At 46.5% G+C, this 16,721-nt stretch overlaps 2 protein-coding genes across 2 annotated transcripts; one reads left to right on the forward strand and one right to left on the reverse strand.

The window, feature by feature from the left end:
• Positions 1-2,360: 2,360 nt before the first annotated feature.
• LOC119364311 (protein EI24 homolog) lies at positions 2,361-10,084 on the forward strand. The gene is made up of 11 exons (XM_037629765.1): positions 2,361-2,524; positions 2,701-2,766; positions 5,631-5,781; positions 6,349-6,401; positions 7,198-7,323; positions 7,397-7,460; positions 7,622-7,707; positions 7,814-7,896; positions 8,405-8,481; positions 8,987-9,099; positions 9,835-10,084. Exons 1-11 carry the CDS (start codon positions 2,424-2,426, stop codon positions 9,878-9,880), a joined length of 966 nt encoding a protein of 321 aa, XP_037485662.1. The 5' UTR covers positions 2,361-2,423; the 3' UTR covers positions 9,881-10,084.
• Positions 10,085-12,325: 2,241 nt separating this feature from the next.
• LOC119360942 lies at positions 12,326-15,446 on the reverse strand. The gene is made up of 4 exons (XM_037626372.1): positions 15,435-15,446; positions 15,194-15,283; positions 13,057-13,156; positions 12,326-13,024 (listed from the first exon to the last, which is right to left on the reverse strand). Exons 1-4 carry the CDS (start codon positions 15,444-15,446, stop codon positions 12,702-12,704), a joined length of 525 nt encoding a protein of 174 aa, XP_037482269.1. The 3' UTR covers positions 12,326-12,701.
• Positions 15,447-16,721: the final 1,275 nt, after the last annotated feature.

Genomic DNA, 16,721 nt, shown 5'->3' on the forward strand with positions numbered 1-16,721 from the left:
TGTTAGCAAAGTATGATGCGTCTTTAAAATCTTTTATTTGTTTCCTTAAAATCTATTATTTGTTTCCTAAAGAAATTTGTAATAATGGAAGGTATCGGTTGATTTGGATAAGTTAGTAAATTTAGATCCGTGATTGTGTGCACGTTTGGAAAGTGCTGATTTGCAAGGAAAGAGCTGAGGGGTAAATAAATCGGTGAATAAGAAACCAGCATCCAAAAAAATCTACAATGGTTAACCTACGAAAAAAACCCGGACGAAAGTGGTGGGACGAAAAAAAACCTGGAAGCGAGACTACCAACTGCTCCATTAGGAGTAGAGATTATACTCGATTGTACCGGAGGGTACCACGAGTACCGTCCCAATCACAGTAAAAGAGTTCGAAAACCAAATCTGAAAGACCATATATTACCATTGAGATAAACAATAGCATTAAAATTGAGAAAGAAAACGAGAAAAAATATATATACATGAATATATAGCCTATGGTAGATACTTGCTTGATTGATGCTATGTAATTTTAGTACTCTTTGAACTCTATTCTTATCCTGATGCAAATTTTAAGATTTCGTATACCAATTAAGGAAAGAAATAAATTAGGCCTAAACATCTATTGGCATCAAATTAAAACTAGCCGATATGATGCCCAAAATTATTATTATTTCCCACAAAAGATAATCATGCATGTTAATACTATTGGACTATAAGTACAGATCCCCACGATGTTGATCTAGGAAGAACATCATACACACACATTAGCTTATCGATATGGCATGGCACACGAAGAGCCATAAGGTGTAGATATGCTTGTGGCTTGTGATGATGCTTCGCTTGTCATCCCGTAGAAAATACGATCAACTCACACATGATCTCTAGAACAGAGTGAAGCGTGTTAATTTTAGCTGATTTTTCTTGTTTGGTGTTGTATGCAGAAGAAATTGCATCAGGTGGATGCGACAAACAGGTTAGCAAAACATGGCCGAAATACTTACCATGTGTTGTGAACGGCAAATAGTATGACATTTAATATGATATGATATAATACATGATACTTAATATTTTTCCCTCCATTTAATTATGTGCCACCTCAACTAAAGTGCTTAGTTGACACGCATAATACTACTTTTCCAATATATTGAGAAATTTGGTCTTTCGGCCTTTTCCAATACTTCTTTCAATAAGCACCACATCAGCACGCTGTCGTGGTCCATCGTCGCTCGTTGTCATCACCAGAGAGAGAAAGACATCATACTGACAAGCAGGGCATGTAGGTCAAATTGAGTAGACATCATACTGACAAGCGGGGCATGTAGGTCAGATCGAGTATCGGGGAAAAGTTTGTTGAGGTCACGAAAAGCCACCTCAAGTGTCGCAAACTCTTAAAAAAACGAAAATACTAACATTCACACGTGTGGCAGTTTTGTAACTTGCCCACACGTGTGGATCATCATTCAGTGCAGTTTGCACGAATCTTGACACATTGCGGAAGATTTGTATGCCACGTAGGACGGGGTTGGTGTGTGGGTGTTGGAGAGTTCGCCCACATGTCCCGCATCATGTTGTTTGCCAGCTGCGCTGTGTGGGCGAATTAGTTTCTGCCCACCAACCACATCCTAGTCCATGTGCGTGTGGGTAAACTGTTTTGCACTCACACAACACTCCTACGTTGTTGGATGGCAACTGCAGTTACGCGTACGTGACAACTAGGTAAACACACATGGCAACTATGATTCATTGCTAGACGGTAATTGCAGTGGCACCAGATAAACACACATGGCAATTGTGATTAACCATACATGGCAATTATGGTTGGACCACACGTGGTAACTAGGTAAACACACATGGTAACTATTGTTTGACCATACGTGACAAGTAGTTAATCACACACAACAACTACGGTTTGATTACACGTGACAACTACCATAAATTAGACACGACAACTATAGTTAACTAAAACAGATAGAGTTGCCATGCTTTTACAACTACACTTGCCATCCTGAATAACTATATCTGCCATCTCGGACGGCAACTAAATCGTCATCCCGCGGGTACCTAACGTAGCTTCGTCAGTACGTGTGGGCATTTTTGCTTCGTGCCACACGCGCGGGTGAAGATGAGTAGTACTTGTTGGGCGTGTGACACGAAGTAGCTGCGCCCACACATATGAACAATTCTAATGTTCGCCCGCACACAACCCGTGTGGGTTGTCTCTTGCTCACGTCATACACGGTGTGTGGATAGATGTCTAATATGCCACACGTGTGATGGGTATCAGCGTCCAAGAAGAAATGGTTTAAAAAAAAACTCTCAAAAGAAAAAAGAAAAAAAAAACCTTAACGCGATGCAATATTCCGTCCGCATACAGCTTCTTCTCCCCTAATGAACATCTTCTCCAAAGGAGGCTCTCCCGTTAGGCCCGTTCTCTGATGGAGTCGCTTGCCTCGCAAGCGAAGCCGGCTGCCGTGCTCTGGCTCGCCGGCTTCCTCCAGGCCGCGCGTCTCCACCGCGTCGTCTCCTTCTGCGTCAGGTTCTCCTCTACGCCCGCCCCCTCCCCTTGCCCCTCCCCCTGTTCCCACCCATTACTCTCGGTTCCTGGGTGTTATTTCGTCAAATCGGGGGCGATTTTAGCTTCCCCTAATCCCTTACGAAGCATCGATGCATCACTTCTTTAGTAATCTTACCCGTGCGACTTTCTGGATGCAGCTCGAGGGCTCTGTCGATCAGAATCGCTCAGTGCTTCCTGCTCAACGGGTTCATCTTCCTGGGGAGGTACAGTTGCTCCTAATTGAGGTTCAGTCTCGCCTAAATTTGTCTCCTTTTGCAATTACTCTTGTCGGGTGGACGCCCAAGTGCTCCAGTAAAACTTCAACGCTAGCAAAATCGTACGATGCGTTCATTGAGGAATTCCGCGGCGGGGGGAGAAACTAGATCGAAAACCTCGACAAAATTGGCCCTGTTTATAAGGAAAAACCGAGCAGAAAACAATAAGCAGTACTCCCTCCGTTCGTAAATATTTGTCTTTGAGATTCCAAATGGCTACCACATAAGGATGTATATAGACATGTTTTAGAGTGTAGTTTCACTCATTTTGCTCCGTATGTAGTCACTTGTTCAAATCTCTAGAAAGACAAATATTTAGGAACGGAGGGAGTACATAACAAGGAAAACACAAAGAACCCACGGACAAAGTTATAACACAACGCAAGGGTCAACCAAGAAATCATAGTTGGTTGAGGGATGCAGCACCGGTTATGTCATAAGCATATACATGGAAACACAAGCAGAAGAGAGACTGACAAGGCAAGAAAATGCGGCAGGGACAGCACGGAGGCAAATTCATCAGTCTCCGAGTACACCAACAACAGCAACGCCGAAACCACGGACACAGGATAACGCAGGGCTCCATCATCGAGGAACTGCACCAAAACCAGCCTTGAGCCATCCAACACCCAACATTAGGGTGGTCTTGCCCGTGGCAAGGTTGACAGAGGGGAAAACTTTGGCTCAGTGATCATTCACAGAGAGAACAAATGGAGTAGCGAAGTGAATGCTCACAGAGAGTGCCTCAGAAGAAAATATCTCTACCAAGGCTGGACATAGACCATGATGGAGTGTAAATGGAGGTCACACACAGCTTCAAGTTGACAAAAGCTAAGGATCCAAGCAGTGGCCGGACAAACAATTATAGGTAGTTCACTTGGCAAAAAGAGGAGATCGCTGGGTTGCTGAGTAGAAGAACATCACGAGGGGTAGCAAATGGCAGCATTACGGCACCAAAGGCACCGCCGGGAGACCCCAAAGGAACACCGCCAAAGAAGAGACACGGGGAAGCATTTGGCCACTCGACAACACCAAATGGTGTCATTGCCAGCCCCGAAAAGATGTCACCACCGTTGACCCCCAGCTGGTCGCACCACCACCACCGAACACACTCCCTCCAGCCCCATGCAGTAATGATAGCCGTCATTTGGGTCTCCAAGATGACGCCTCCAAAGAAGAAGTGATGTGAGGACACACCACCGTCATCCAATCAGGCAAGGCCGATCATAGGCTTTCACCCGGATACCACGAAACAAAAAAATAAGATTCCAACGAGCTTCACAACGGCACCTCGGCGAGGAAAACGATGTCCACAGATGCCGTTGCCGCCAGCATCGGCAGTTCCGATGCTGGGTTCACACCCGAAGCTTGTGCAGATTCCCACCGGCATGACAGCAACCGTACCTTCACGTGCAGCCAGGATCCATCAGGCCCCCGCCGCAGGATGCGAGCAGCCATCGCAGAAACCAGATCAGCGCCAGCCGAAACCGAGGCCAGAACCACCGCCACCTCCCCCCCTGCCATGCACCGCCAAGCTCCCAGTAGCGAGCCGCCACCATGCTGCTCAGTAGCAGCCACCACTGTGCCCTGAACAACCGCATCCGCCACTCCTCGAGCAGCGAGGAAGAAGGCGAAGCCAAACCTTGGGCACCCACCTGGCACGACCGAGGGCACTCCCCAAGCAGAAGGACCTGCCTGCAAGAGGCGACGCTCACGTCGCCAATACCCCACGAGCCGTCTGAACTCACCATCGACGCCAGATCTGAGCAGAGCTGCGCCTGGATCCCTGACCCGTCCGGTCGACGAGTACCAAAGCCAGCACCTGCCTTGCGTAGCCAATCCTGCCAGCCCCGTTCCGCACCAGCAAGCCGCAGTGTGACATCTTGGCTTAATAGGAACGATAGACTACTCATATCAACAAGGAATTCCTTATTTTCCAGGAGCCCATCTGCAAGGAACCTCAAAGTTAAGCGTGCTTGGCTTGGAGCAATTTAAGGATGGGTGACCGACCCGGAAGTTAACCCCGGGTGCGCATGAGTGAGGACAAAATGCGCAGGAAAGACTAGTGTTGGTTTGTGCCGCCAGTCTAGATCGATACCGCTAGGTGTAACGGTTGGGAACCGGTGGTTGTGGCCGGGGCATTACACATAGGACCAGCCGGCGCCCGTTGCCAGTGTTAAGCTTCATGCATTAGTGAACGCAACCAAAAGTCCGAACTGATGGAAAGGGCTAGATAATCCACATATACACTTCAACACCCCTCTCACGAGTACTGATGCTCAAAAAAAAAAACACACACCCCTCTCACGTGTGACGCGGGGTGGCGGCGCAAAATCAGATCTGCGTGAGTTGCACGTGCTAAAAAAATAACCTGAGCTCTAATACCATGTTAAGCTTCATGCACTAGCCAATACAACCAAAATTCCGAACTAATGGAAAGGACTAGGCAATCCACATATACACTTCAACAGCCAGATCTGCCGCCGAACGAGACGTAGCTTGATTCTGTTTGGATCTATGCAGGGCAAAATAAGAATTCCGTTTTCTTATTTCCCTATTCCTGTTTGTCACTTCAGTTACTCCAGTTTACTTTGTCATTTGATGTTTGTTCCGTCATTATTGCAAAATATAGTGGAATCTGGCTGCAGGGAGGTTCAATGGATTCCCTTTTTACTTCGTTTCTGTATTAAGGGAATTATATTCTACAGTTCTGATCAGCACCAGTCTCCTGATTTTGTTATGAATGATCCTGGTTTTCTCTTCCGTGTCCCATTCCATGAATACCTATTTAAAATAGTTCTTGTTCTTTATAGCTTGCTAACCTTGAAATCAGTGGTCATTCCAACTCTTCTATGGATACTGCCCGAGCAATGCGATCAATCATGGGGACAACATCTATGTGAACACACAACAGCTGTTGCCTTGTATTCGTTCTTACGTTCGGGGCTTGTCGAGATTTTCTATGTAAGTGCTCTTTATCGCCATTAGCATCTTCCAAGGGTGTTTTGCTTTAGACAAACATATAACGGCATGTCGATCTTTGCTCACCAATTTTGAGTTCTCTCCTTCAATTACAAGTTATTGGCTTTTGGCTTTGAATATATTGTCACATAAGTATTGATCAATGATCATTAACGACAATTCACTATTTTCGTCTCCAATGTATGCTGGAGAAGTAGGAACTGGCATTGGAGTTATTTTCAGCTGGTAGTTATCTTTCAATGATGCACGCAAATTTAATAAACTTGAGGATCTGGTAACAAGTTCGTGATGTGGCAGTACTGTTTCAAATGCAAAATGCTACTTGTCTTCAAGCCTCTTTTACATTTTCTCAGTGACATACTTGGTGTTATAAAATCCTAGATGAGAAACACCAACACGAGCTGTTTGTCCGATTCTATTATCATGTCCTTTGGTGCTCTACTGTTTGTGGTACCTTAGTATGTTCTGTCATTAAAATTCTCTTTTCCCCCCAAATATCATGCATCACTATTATTTGTGTTGCTTCTTATAATTGATGTACTCTTTCAGGTATTTTGGTTTTATCCCCTCTACATCTTCAGCTTTATAATAAGTACACTTTGGTATGCTGAGTCCCTCTCACTACTTGGTGGCTTACTTCCCTTATTTGTCAAACTGTTGATTTCTTTTCCTTTGAAGAGTAGACCCTTGTTCCAGTTCATAAGGGAATCATGTAGCAGCAGCGGTTAATATGCTTTTCAATTTAGTTATAAGTAAATTGTAAAATAAATGTGTTATAAGTATTGAGTTTATGATTGTATAGATGTATCAAACCTCAATGAAATGGTTTTGGTTGACACATTCAAATTTAGTTTCAGAAATTTCTGGATTTCCAAATTTCTATTACTGATATGGTAATGATATATGCTGCAGCAACTATGTCTTCAAACTTCAATATGCCAGCAAGCCACTTTAGAGCCTTGCTACACTCACGTCAAAATTTGTTTCATTTCAATGCACCATGCCACGAGTTCCGGAAAATTATTTCGTCATCTGATTGATGGTTTTATGACTATTTTCATTTAAGAACAATGCTTACTTGTGCATATGTTTGTTACTGAATCTGGGAGATGTAGCTAAAAGCTGTTCAACTTATGCTTTTTAATCTTCTGTGTATTGTATATGTTGCGCTCATATGGTTTCCACAAAACAAAAAGTAAACTGAAAAAATAAGTTAACTTGTATTTTGTCGGAGGTTTGTATTCTTTTTTCTGTGGAAAATCCAGTTCTTGATTTTTATGCCACTTTTGTTGTTACAGGTACTAAACCTTGTTTTACTATCCTCAAGATAAACATGTTTCAGATGCTAAACAAGGGAACATCGATTACCTTTTTGTGATCTTGACCATCTTACGCTAGGTATGGTGACATTGCTAAGCATGCTTTGGCTGTTGTGAAAAGTAAGAAGCTGGATGCAAGTCAAGCACCTGACTCTGACCCTCACAGCACATCTGTATCAGCAGATAGGCCTGAAGGATTTGATGGGTGTGTTCACATTTAAACTTGTTGATACGTGGTTGGATTTTGCATGCTTCATTTGCTGACACTTTGTTGTTAGGGTTGCGATTGGTGTTGGAGAGCAGGTCTATTCGATACTTCTTTTGACTATTTTCTTTGCTGAGGTATTTGTTCTATGCTCATGTTTGCTTAATCTTCATTTCTCACTGGACACATAGTTTCATTAACCATGTTATATACATTTTGTATCTCCTGCTTATTTGAGCTTATATGGTGCTATTTTTCGTAGTACCTGCATTTTACTTATGTTCTAGATGCCATGCAGGTTACAGTGATTGGTTACATACCTTACCTTGGTAAGGCAATGAACTTCATGTTACTGTCTTTGATGTATGCCTACTACTGCTTCGAGTATGTACATCTGAATGCCTTTTATCACCCATTCAACCTTTTCCTCAAGTGCTATACAGCAAGGTTACTTTATTACCTTATAAAGTTTGCCAACTCCTTTTATCAGGTACAAGTGGAACTTCTTTGCAGTGAGCCTGAATCACCGGCTTGATTTCTTTGAGTCAAATTGGGCTTTCTTTGCCGGATTTGGTATGTGCATTGTTGTCATCATATGGTGCAAAATATGTGTTTCATCTTCTTACTACAGTTAGCAAATGTAGCTGTGTAAAGGGAACCTTTTGCTTTCCCGGTAGTTCTGCTGTCAAAGCCGTTTTGCAGCTGTATGCATGGGTTCTTGACTTCTTGCTAAGAACCTCATGCTTCAGTACTTCCGGTTTGATATACATTTTTTTGGTGGTCAAGGAATCGTCTCCAAACTTGCATGGACATGCACATCTCTGATAGGTTCCCTGCTATTCCCAAGGCACATATTCCTTGTGCAGTTTAAAGAACTTGCATCCTATTCCACATGAGATGTTCAATGAACACTTATTGTAACCGAGCGTTGTTTTTTAATTTTAGCTTATGTTTTATTTCTTACAAAACTACCTTACTATTGCCATGCTGTTCATTATGCTTACTCTTTAAGAGCTCATATGCTGCTAGCTGATATTTCCACAATTCTGATATGATCTCTGGTGCCATATTGCTTCCTCAGGTAGTCCATGTGTACTTCCGATTTTCTTCTTCTCTCCTCTTACAAGTTATGGTGTGATGGCAATACTATACCCACTGGTATGGACAAGCACTTTCTAAAAGCGGGTGTTGCTCTGGTCATTTGATGGCTTCTAAGACTTTGCGATAACGTCTTTCTCGTTTCTAGCAAAAAGACTGTTCTCACTATGCATTTTTCTTCCTTTGCACAGTGAACACAATAAAGTCTAGACACCAAAATCAATGTCATAGTAGCCATTTTCACTTGGCATGATTTTTTTTATAACTGAAAGAAAAAGGAGCTCACATCAATCATTTGTAGTACTTGTACCCAATACCCAAGTTTTCTTTGTTGCCAATTTGTGCTCATCCCCTGGCCTGGAGCATGATTACTTAGATATATAATTTCTTCTTCTTTCAATGCTACATTTTCTCATGTGTTCATATTATGAGGCTCTATGGATGACCTAGCGATTCCATTCCTTTCATAGTGTTATAAGTGTGTGCGACTGCTTGTTTTGTATTTCATGATGTAAAACCCATGCAGCAAATCCTTAGTCCAACTTTACAATATTACTTTTTGCAGTTTGTCATGACAGCTGCTGGTACACAAGAAGAGCAAACCATTGATGAACTGAAATCTTTGCATGGAGGGAAACTGAATAGAATACCCTTGTTCTTTGTCGCGAAGCGACTAACGTAAGCACTCTTCACATCCTTGATAGACGCAAATAGCTGTTGGTGCTACTTGAGGCTTTAATAGATTGCAAAAGTGTAACAAAGTGTGCCGCCTTTCTGGTGATAATGAATTCTCTCTCCGTTCCAAAATAGATTACAGAGAAAGTTTGATTGCGAAACTATTCTCACATAAAAAGCTAATATTACCATTGTTCTCACCAATCAAAATATTCCCTCTGTTCCATAATGTAATGCGTATAGTTTTTCTAGAAAAGCAAACTTTGACTGAGTTTACAGAGAATACAATTTATATATACAATTCTAAACATATACAATATGAAAATATAACTGTTGATGTATCCAGTGATATGCATTTGTATGTTAAATGTACATACTTTTGTCTACAAACATGGTCAAAGTTTGTAATGTTTGACTTTTGGAAAAATCTATACACACTACATTATGGAATGGAGGGAGTATATCTTTACTAATTAATTGTGAAAGTAGAGAAGTTTGACTCGGCACTATCTAAAGTGTCATCTACATTGGGAACGGATGCTTGATGCTAGGCCTTCAATTTGCTCTACTTATTTTTTCAATTACAGTCCTACTCTTTCAAGTCTGAAGTACACTTGGGTAGACTATACTGCGTATCATGTATTCGCAATCCCAGCTCAAAATTTATTTTCAAGCAGCACAATTGTTAGTTTCATTGGTACCCGGGCTGTCTAAACGTGTCTGAAACCATGCATGCAGGACGCAAGCGCTGCAGTTGCTCCCAGAGGCACAAAAGGAGCAATGAGTGGTCCACATAATCACATGAACTCAGAGTTGCATAGTTCTCATGGAAGTGATCATGTGGAAGCTGCATCTGAGAGGTGCATAGTTCACGCGAAAGCGCGGCTGCTCATGTGCGCCACACCGCAATGTAAATATTCTGTACCATTGCCGCTGTACATATACATATATTGGGTCAATAAAAAAGAAACTATGGTTGTCCACGAGATACATACTGCAACTGAAGAAGGAAATATACAAACATATACTGTCTACAATGTTGATCAGCTGTCTGCCTTGGCGTAAAGTTCCTTTCTTTCTGTCCTGCTATTTGTCGTTCCGTGCTCAATTATGCTCAAGCTGTTCTCACGTACTCCCTCCCTCCAGAAATACTCGTCGGAGAAATGAATGTATCTAGACATATTTAGTTCTAGATACATCCATTTTTATCAATTTCTCCGACAAGTATTTCCGGACGGAGGGAGTATTATTAAGTGCCAGCTGATGTGTTAAGCGATATACGACCAAAACACACACAAGTACTCCCTCTATCTGGAAATACTTGTCATCAAAATGAATAAAAGGAGGGTGTATCTAGACGTATTTTAGTTCGAGATATATCTCTTTTTATTCATTTCGATGACAAGTAGTTTTGGATGGAGGGAGTATATTGGAGTAGTAGTCGTCTTATTTTATGCTGGTATTTTGGAGTACTAATCGAACTGATTGATGGTTGTGTTTCTGTACTACTTATATCTAAGGAGCTTAGTATATCACAGATAGATGATTAATCTTATCATGCTCCGGTTCGTGAAGCCTGATAGTACAAGCTGCTACTATTGAGGAGATGTTGTGGACACCCTCCATGATGTCAGTAGAGAATACTCCGGCGTCTAGTATGCATTTATTTCCTCTTCCTGCAATTATTTCATGGTCATTCCAAACACTATCAATGGTTTTTCTTATGATATAAACAACGCAAATATCTGGACGATTAATTGCAACGATTTGCTTACAAACAACCAAAATAGTGGCGGCTGGTTCCTATCGATCGGCTGCTAACACCAACCAAATACATTTTCTGTATTTTTAGTTAATGCAGTCTTTGTGAAATACACACAGGCTCTGATTTTGGCTCCGAGAGGTGGCTCCTGATCGCGCCCGGAACCAATCGGCAATTGGACCTGTATGAAATTCTTGTCATGTGGGTGGCACAGTTCTCATCTCCCGCCCCAGTAGTGTACTTGCACATCATTGCTTGATGTTGGTGTGGCCACCTAAGTCCTAACTCATTAGCCAACGAGCCAATCCATGAACAGAAGCTTCGCATTTTTCCACTATAGGAACATTATACTTTGTGCTGTCCATCAACATGCCTTGTAACGGTGGTACTGTCTGTCTCCCTGTATCTGTCATGAATGATTGTGGTAACTACACTGGAAGTGATGACACCCTTTCACATCTGCTTTTTGTCATCGCCATAGACCCCTCACAGCAGTTACTCGACAAAGCCACTGACCAAGGTCTTCTACATCGGTTCCGAGGTCAGGTCACCTCCGTGCGCACCTCGCTCTATGTTGACGATGCTGCCATCCTCCGTCATCAAAGAGGACATTGAGAATCTTTCCACGATTTTGGCCATCTTTGAAGAAGTCATGGGGCTTATGGCAAACCCTCTAAGAAGCAGTGTTGCTCCCATCCGCTGTGAAAACATTGACCTTGACAACATCCTGCAAAGCTTCCCGGCCACCTGCATTGGTTTCCCATTGCGTTATTTCGGCCGCTCCCTATCCAACCACCGTTTGAAGAAGTCTGATTGCCAATTTCTTGTAGACAAGGTGGCCGGAAAGACCATCTTGGCAAGGAGGACCATTAACATGGAAGGCCGTTCCACTCTAGTCAAGTCGGTTTGATCCTCTCAGGCCATTTACTACCTCACCGCCCTCAACATGCCAACAGAAACCAAAGAAGGTGTCACCAAGATCTAGCGAGCATTTTTGTGGGCTATTATCGACAAAGTCTCAGGAGGCCAATGCAAGGTCAACTGGAAATTGGCCTGCAGACCAACCAACCTGGGCGGTTTCGGCATTCTCGACCTCGAAAAATTCTCACACGCACTCAGACTAAGTTGGCTTTGGTTCGGATGGGCCGATCCTCAGAGAGCGTGGGTTGGTTTCGACGTCCCTTGCAATGATGATGACATGACCTGTTCTACGCCACAAGGAAGATTATCATGGTTGACAAAATGACGGCGAGCTTTTGGTTCTTACCATGGTTACAAGGGCAAAAGCCGAAGGACATTGCATTGGCCCAGGCATCTTCGCCCTTTCCAAGCGCACTAAATCATGTGTGGCCAATGCTTTGGCTAATATCGATTGGGTCCGTCACATAGATATGTAGGAGGGTCGCACAGTCAATCACATGCAACCGTTTTCAACCTATGGTGCAAGATCCAGGAGGTGCAGATCACTCCGTGCACTAAACATGTTATTGAGTGAATTGCAAAAAACCACCATATTTTAAGTTCATGTTCGGATTTGCCACCACATTTCTTGTGCGCCCTAAAAATCTACCGATTTTCTTGCTAATTTTCTCAATAAACATTGATGGCCGATTTGGGTCGAAGTAATTCATTTCTGACATATCGGGCCCACTGGTTAGGTCCACATGGCGCTAAATGGTCAACACCGTCGGTTGACCGTTAAGTTGAACAGAGGGCCCACCCGCTAGCATCGTCATCTTGCTCAAACCTTGTCCTCCTTGTGGCATTCCAACAAACACCTCGCGTGCATGGGCAGAGATGGACGGGAGGGCAGAGGTGATGGTCTGCGGATCAGCCGCCTGGGTCAACGCCGGAAGCAACAGGAGGCGAGTAGCCCGGTGGCGCGGTCTTCCCTGGCTAGAGAAGGCCGGAACAGTGGCGTGAGCCGGCATGGCGAGGCTGTGAGACGTGACGCATGCTGTTGTGGTGTTGCCGAGCTGTGGCCAACGGGAACTCCATGGCGCGGCTGGCGAGCATCTTCGGCGTGCGGTGTGACCGTGGGCTCCGGTGCCAGCGGCATGCCCTGGCCATGCCGGTGGCGCGTGGCGTCGACGACGCGCTCTGGCTCTTCTATGCCGAGGACGTGCTCGCGTTCCTCATGCGTAGTTGCCGTCGTGGTTGGTCGTCCTCGTTCGTGAGCCTCCGCGCACTACTCCGGCCAGCCGTCCCATGCATCAGGCTCGCCGCACGCCAGAGGTGGGGGGCGGAGCTCGCCGATGCAGGGCAGGGGAAGGAGCTGCGTCGTGGGATCCACCTGATCTAGTGTGAGACGGCTCGAAACGGGACACAGTGCTGCGGATCTCGCGGGCACTGGGAAGAGAGGAGATGGAGGAAGGTGGAGGGGTCACGGGAGAGAGAGGCGGCGGAGCCACGCCGGCCATGAGCGAGAGCCGAGAGGAGGTGGGACAATGGTTGCGGTGGGATTTGTTTTAGCAGTCAAAACAACAACGTTGACCATTTAGTGTCATGTGGACCTGACCTGTGGGCCCGATATGTCGGAAATTGAATTAATTCGTCCTAAATAGATCATCAGTGTTTATTGAGAAAATTAGCAACAAAATCGGTAGAATTTTGGGGCGCACAAGAAATATGGTCGCAAATCCGAACATGAACTTGAAACGTGGTGGTTTTTTGCAATTCACTCCATGTTATTTGATGGAAATTCACTGGTGATGGTGATGAGTGCTACTCTGCCGCCTCTGCTTATCATATGAAGTTCGTCAGATTGATAAAGTCGTACATGCCTAGGATGGTATGGAAATTTGTGCACCACAGAAAATTAGATTTTTCTCATGACTCATGCTCCAAAACAGAATTTGGACAGTAGGTAGAATATCTCAGAGGGGGTGGCCAAATTGTGGTCTCTGCCAGTTGTGTAAAAGAGGACCGGAATCTGTAGTGCACCTTATGTTCAAATGCAGCTACTCTATTAGAATTTTAAACATGATCAACGATTGGCTTGGGATGCAATCTAAGACTAGCACCTGATCCGCTCTTCCATCAGTTAGAGAGTGGTGGAATGCTAAGCGACGGGCAGCCAGGTGCAACCAGGAAGGCGTACAATACATTGAAGATACTCGTCTATTGGGCAATTTGGAATGAAAGGAACGGGAGAGCATTTCACAACAAGGCCTCTTTGTCCACCCACGTGGTTTCATCGATTAAGGCAGGGGCGAAGCTTTGGGTTATTGTTGGCGATATTTGGGAAATATTGTACCGGGAGAGTGATCCCTTTGCATTGTGACCTTTATGGTCATGTAGACATCAAACCTTGTCATTCTCTTCTTAATTAAGAAGACGAGACAAATCTTTGCTTCGTATAAGAAAAAGGAAACTACACGGGAGGTAATCTCCACTGAGGCCTTGTTCGTTTACTCCCTCCCCCGCGAGGTTTGGGGCCCAACCCCCGCAGATCCACGGGGATCGCCCCCGCCTGGATGTGACCCCGGCCCATCTGCTAATGCATATTCGGTTAAGCCTGGCGTGGGTCCGTTCCCCGACTAAAACCCCTCCGGTCTTCGCGAAACGCACGGGAAAAAATCATCGTCTCCCCACCCGCGGAAAGAAACCCTGAGTGACCTGAGGGAACTATCGCTTGTGGCGCAGCCCAAAGCGAACTCGTGCTGTGCCTGCTGAGGGGTTAACCGAACGTGATCTATTGAGGGACGGATTTAGGAGATATGGGGTTTAATCTGTGCAGGGATTGGGTGACGGTGTAGGGATCACCCGATCCCTGGGTGGATTTAATCTGCTAGGGGGTTGGTCCTCTGCCTACCGAACAAGGCCTGAAGGATATATGCTACAAGGAGACTCGCAAAACATTAGAGATGTGACTGAGGCAATACGGCGAGGGGTGGAATTATGGAGGCAGGCTGGGGCTCGCTGCTTGTAGAGCCCGTTCGCTGAACCACCTGGAATTGGCTAAAACCTCTCAAGGGCTTGGATAGTCTAGGTAGCAATTTTTTCTCCTAGTTTTTCTTTTCTTTTCCGATCCTAGGATCATCGCCCCATGTATTCAGTGTTTTCCACTGCTTCCTGCTCAAGTTGAAATGAAATGCCAGCAGCATGCGGGATCTTTCAAAAAAAACTATAGAGATTGGAAGGGTATAAAATACTGCATAGAAGCTGATGCGTGTTAGGCAGGCTTAACTATCCCAGAGAAATGGCTATCGGCGGTGTAGTGATCAAACAATAGTGCTTGGTTAGTCGACGGCAAGCAATAAATGCATGCAGTTGCATTTGCGTTCTGATCTGCCTTTTGCATCTTTGGTGTGAAGGTGACCGGCCTACAATCACCTGCAACAATCTTGATAAGAACCCATGTTTAACAATCACATACCCATTGTGTTGCTTTGAGGTCGACGGCATGCAGAGGTGGAGAAGTGGCTTCACAATTTTGAACAAATAGCTCATAGATGCAACAGTGTTTAGTTCGTCGCCGTCATGCAATAAGTTCATGCAGTTGCATTGCGTGATGATCGGCCTTTTGCATCGTTGTATGAAGGTGGCCGACCTACATGCACCGCCAATTTCATACCCGTTTAGCCATGGTTAGTGCATGTACAATGGTGACATATGGATACAGATGTCCCATTAAAAAAAGTAGATCGAGGCATTTGTATTGATTTTTTCTTTCAAATGCAAGCTATGAAAGTGCACAAATGCACGGCGGATGAAAAAGAAGATGAGAGGGACGAGGATGGCGACGCTCGATGGGTCTGGCGACGCCCCTGGCGACCCGGCGGCTCCGCCGTCGCCCCAGCCCCCGTCCCCTTCCTCGTGTGCTGCTCGCCCGCCAGTTCCCCCCTCGCCTGCCCTGCCATCGACTCCCCCCGCTGGCCCATCGCACATGGTCTGGGCGGACCTCGCCGAGGCTGACAACATCGCCGCGGGGTGCCCCGTGGTGTGCCGGAACCGCGTTCCCCCCAAAGCCCCAGCCCGGTTGCCTCGGCTCGACTCTGCCGGTGGCCTTACTCCCGGGGGTGGGAGTTCGGCCGCCCGCAGGTCTGTCCGGCGCCGGCGCCAGCCTTCGGGCTCGCCTCAGCCGATGGGGGGGGGGGCAAGGTGCCCCCTTGGACTCGGGATCTTGCCCCCGGGGACTCCGTGCCATCGGTTGGGGAGTCGCCGGCCGCGCCGACTGCGGCCTCGCGCGTTCCTCCTGGAAGGCCGCTGCCCCGGTGTCGTCCTCCTCCGCTCCGGCTTGCCCGCCCCCGGCGCTCTCGCCGGAGCTCTCAGCTGTGTTTTTCCGGGGCTCCCCCTTCCGGCCCTTCATCTCCGCGTTCGGCACCTTCATTCCTCCGCCTCCTGGAGCCCTGCGTGCCCCGACCTGGCCTCACCGCTCCCGTCCTGCCCCACCAACGGCCACTGCGGCTGCGCTCGGGGAAACCCTTGCCCCTCGCTTGGTCGCCCCGGGACTATCGTACCGGGCCGCGCTAGTCTTGGGTCGTCCCGTGGGCCGTGCCTTAGGGCCCACCCCGAGTGCCTCGGTCGCCGGGCCGCCCAATGGGGTGAGGTCCTTAGACCGCTCTGCGGGCCGGTCCCCTGGGCCGGTCTTGCCCCCCGCGGCCCGACCACGCCCCTCGGTGAGCTCTGGCCCGGTCCGGCGCTCCATATGGCCTCCTCTATGGTTCCCTCGTCAACCCGCCCCCAACCCCGCCCCTCTTGCTTCCCTCCCCGACACGCTTCCCGTCGCCCCTCGCTGCCCTCTGCTCGCCGGCGCCTTCGGCCCCCTCGCGTCCTCCTCCTCCACCGGCCATGACCCGGGAATGGGGCGACGACGCGGGCCGCCCCAAACACCGTGCGGACGACCGTCACGACCCCCAAG

This window comes from Triticum dicoccoides, chromosome 2B (genome assembly GCF_002162155.2).
Source record: "Triticum dicoccoides isolate Atlit2015 ecotype Zavitan chromosome 2B, WEW_v2.0, whole genome shotgun sequence".
Lineage (NCBI taxonomy): Eukaryota > Viridiplantae > Streptophyta > Magnoliopsida > Poales > Poaceae > Triticum > Triticum dicoccoides.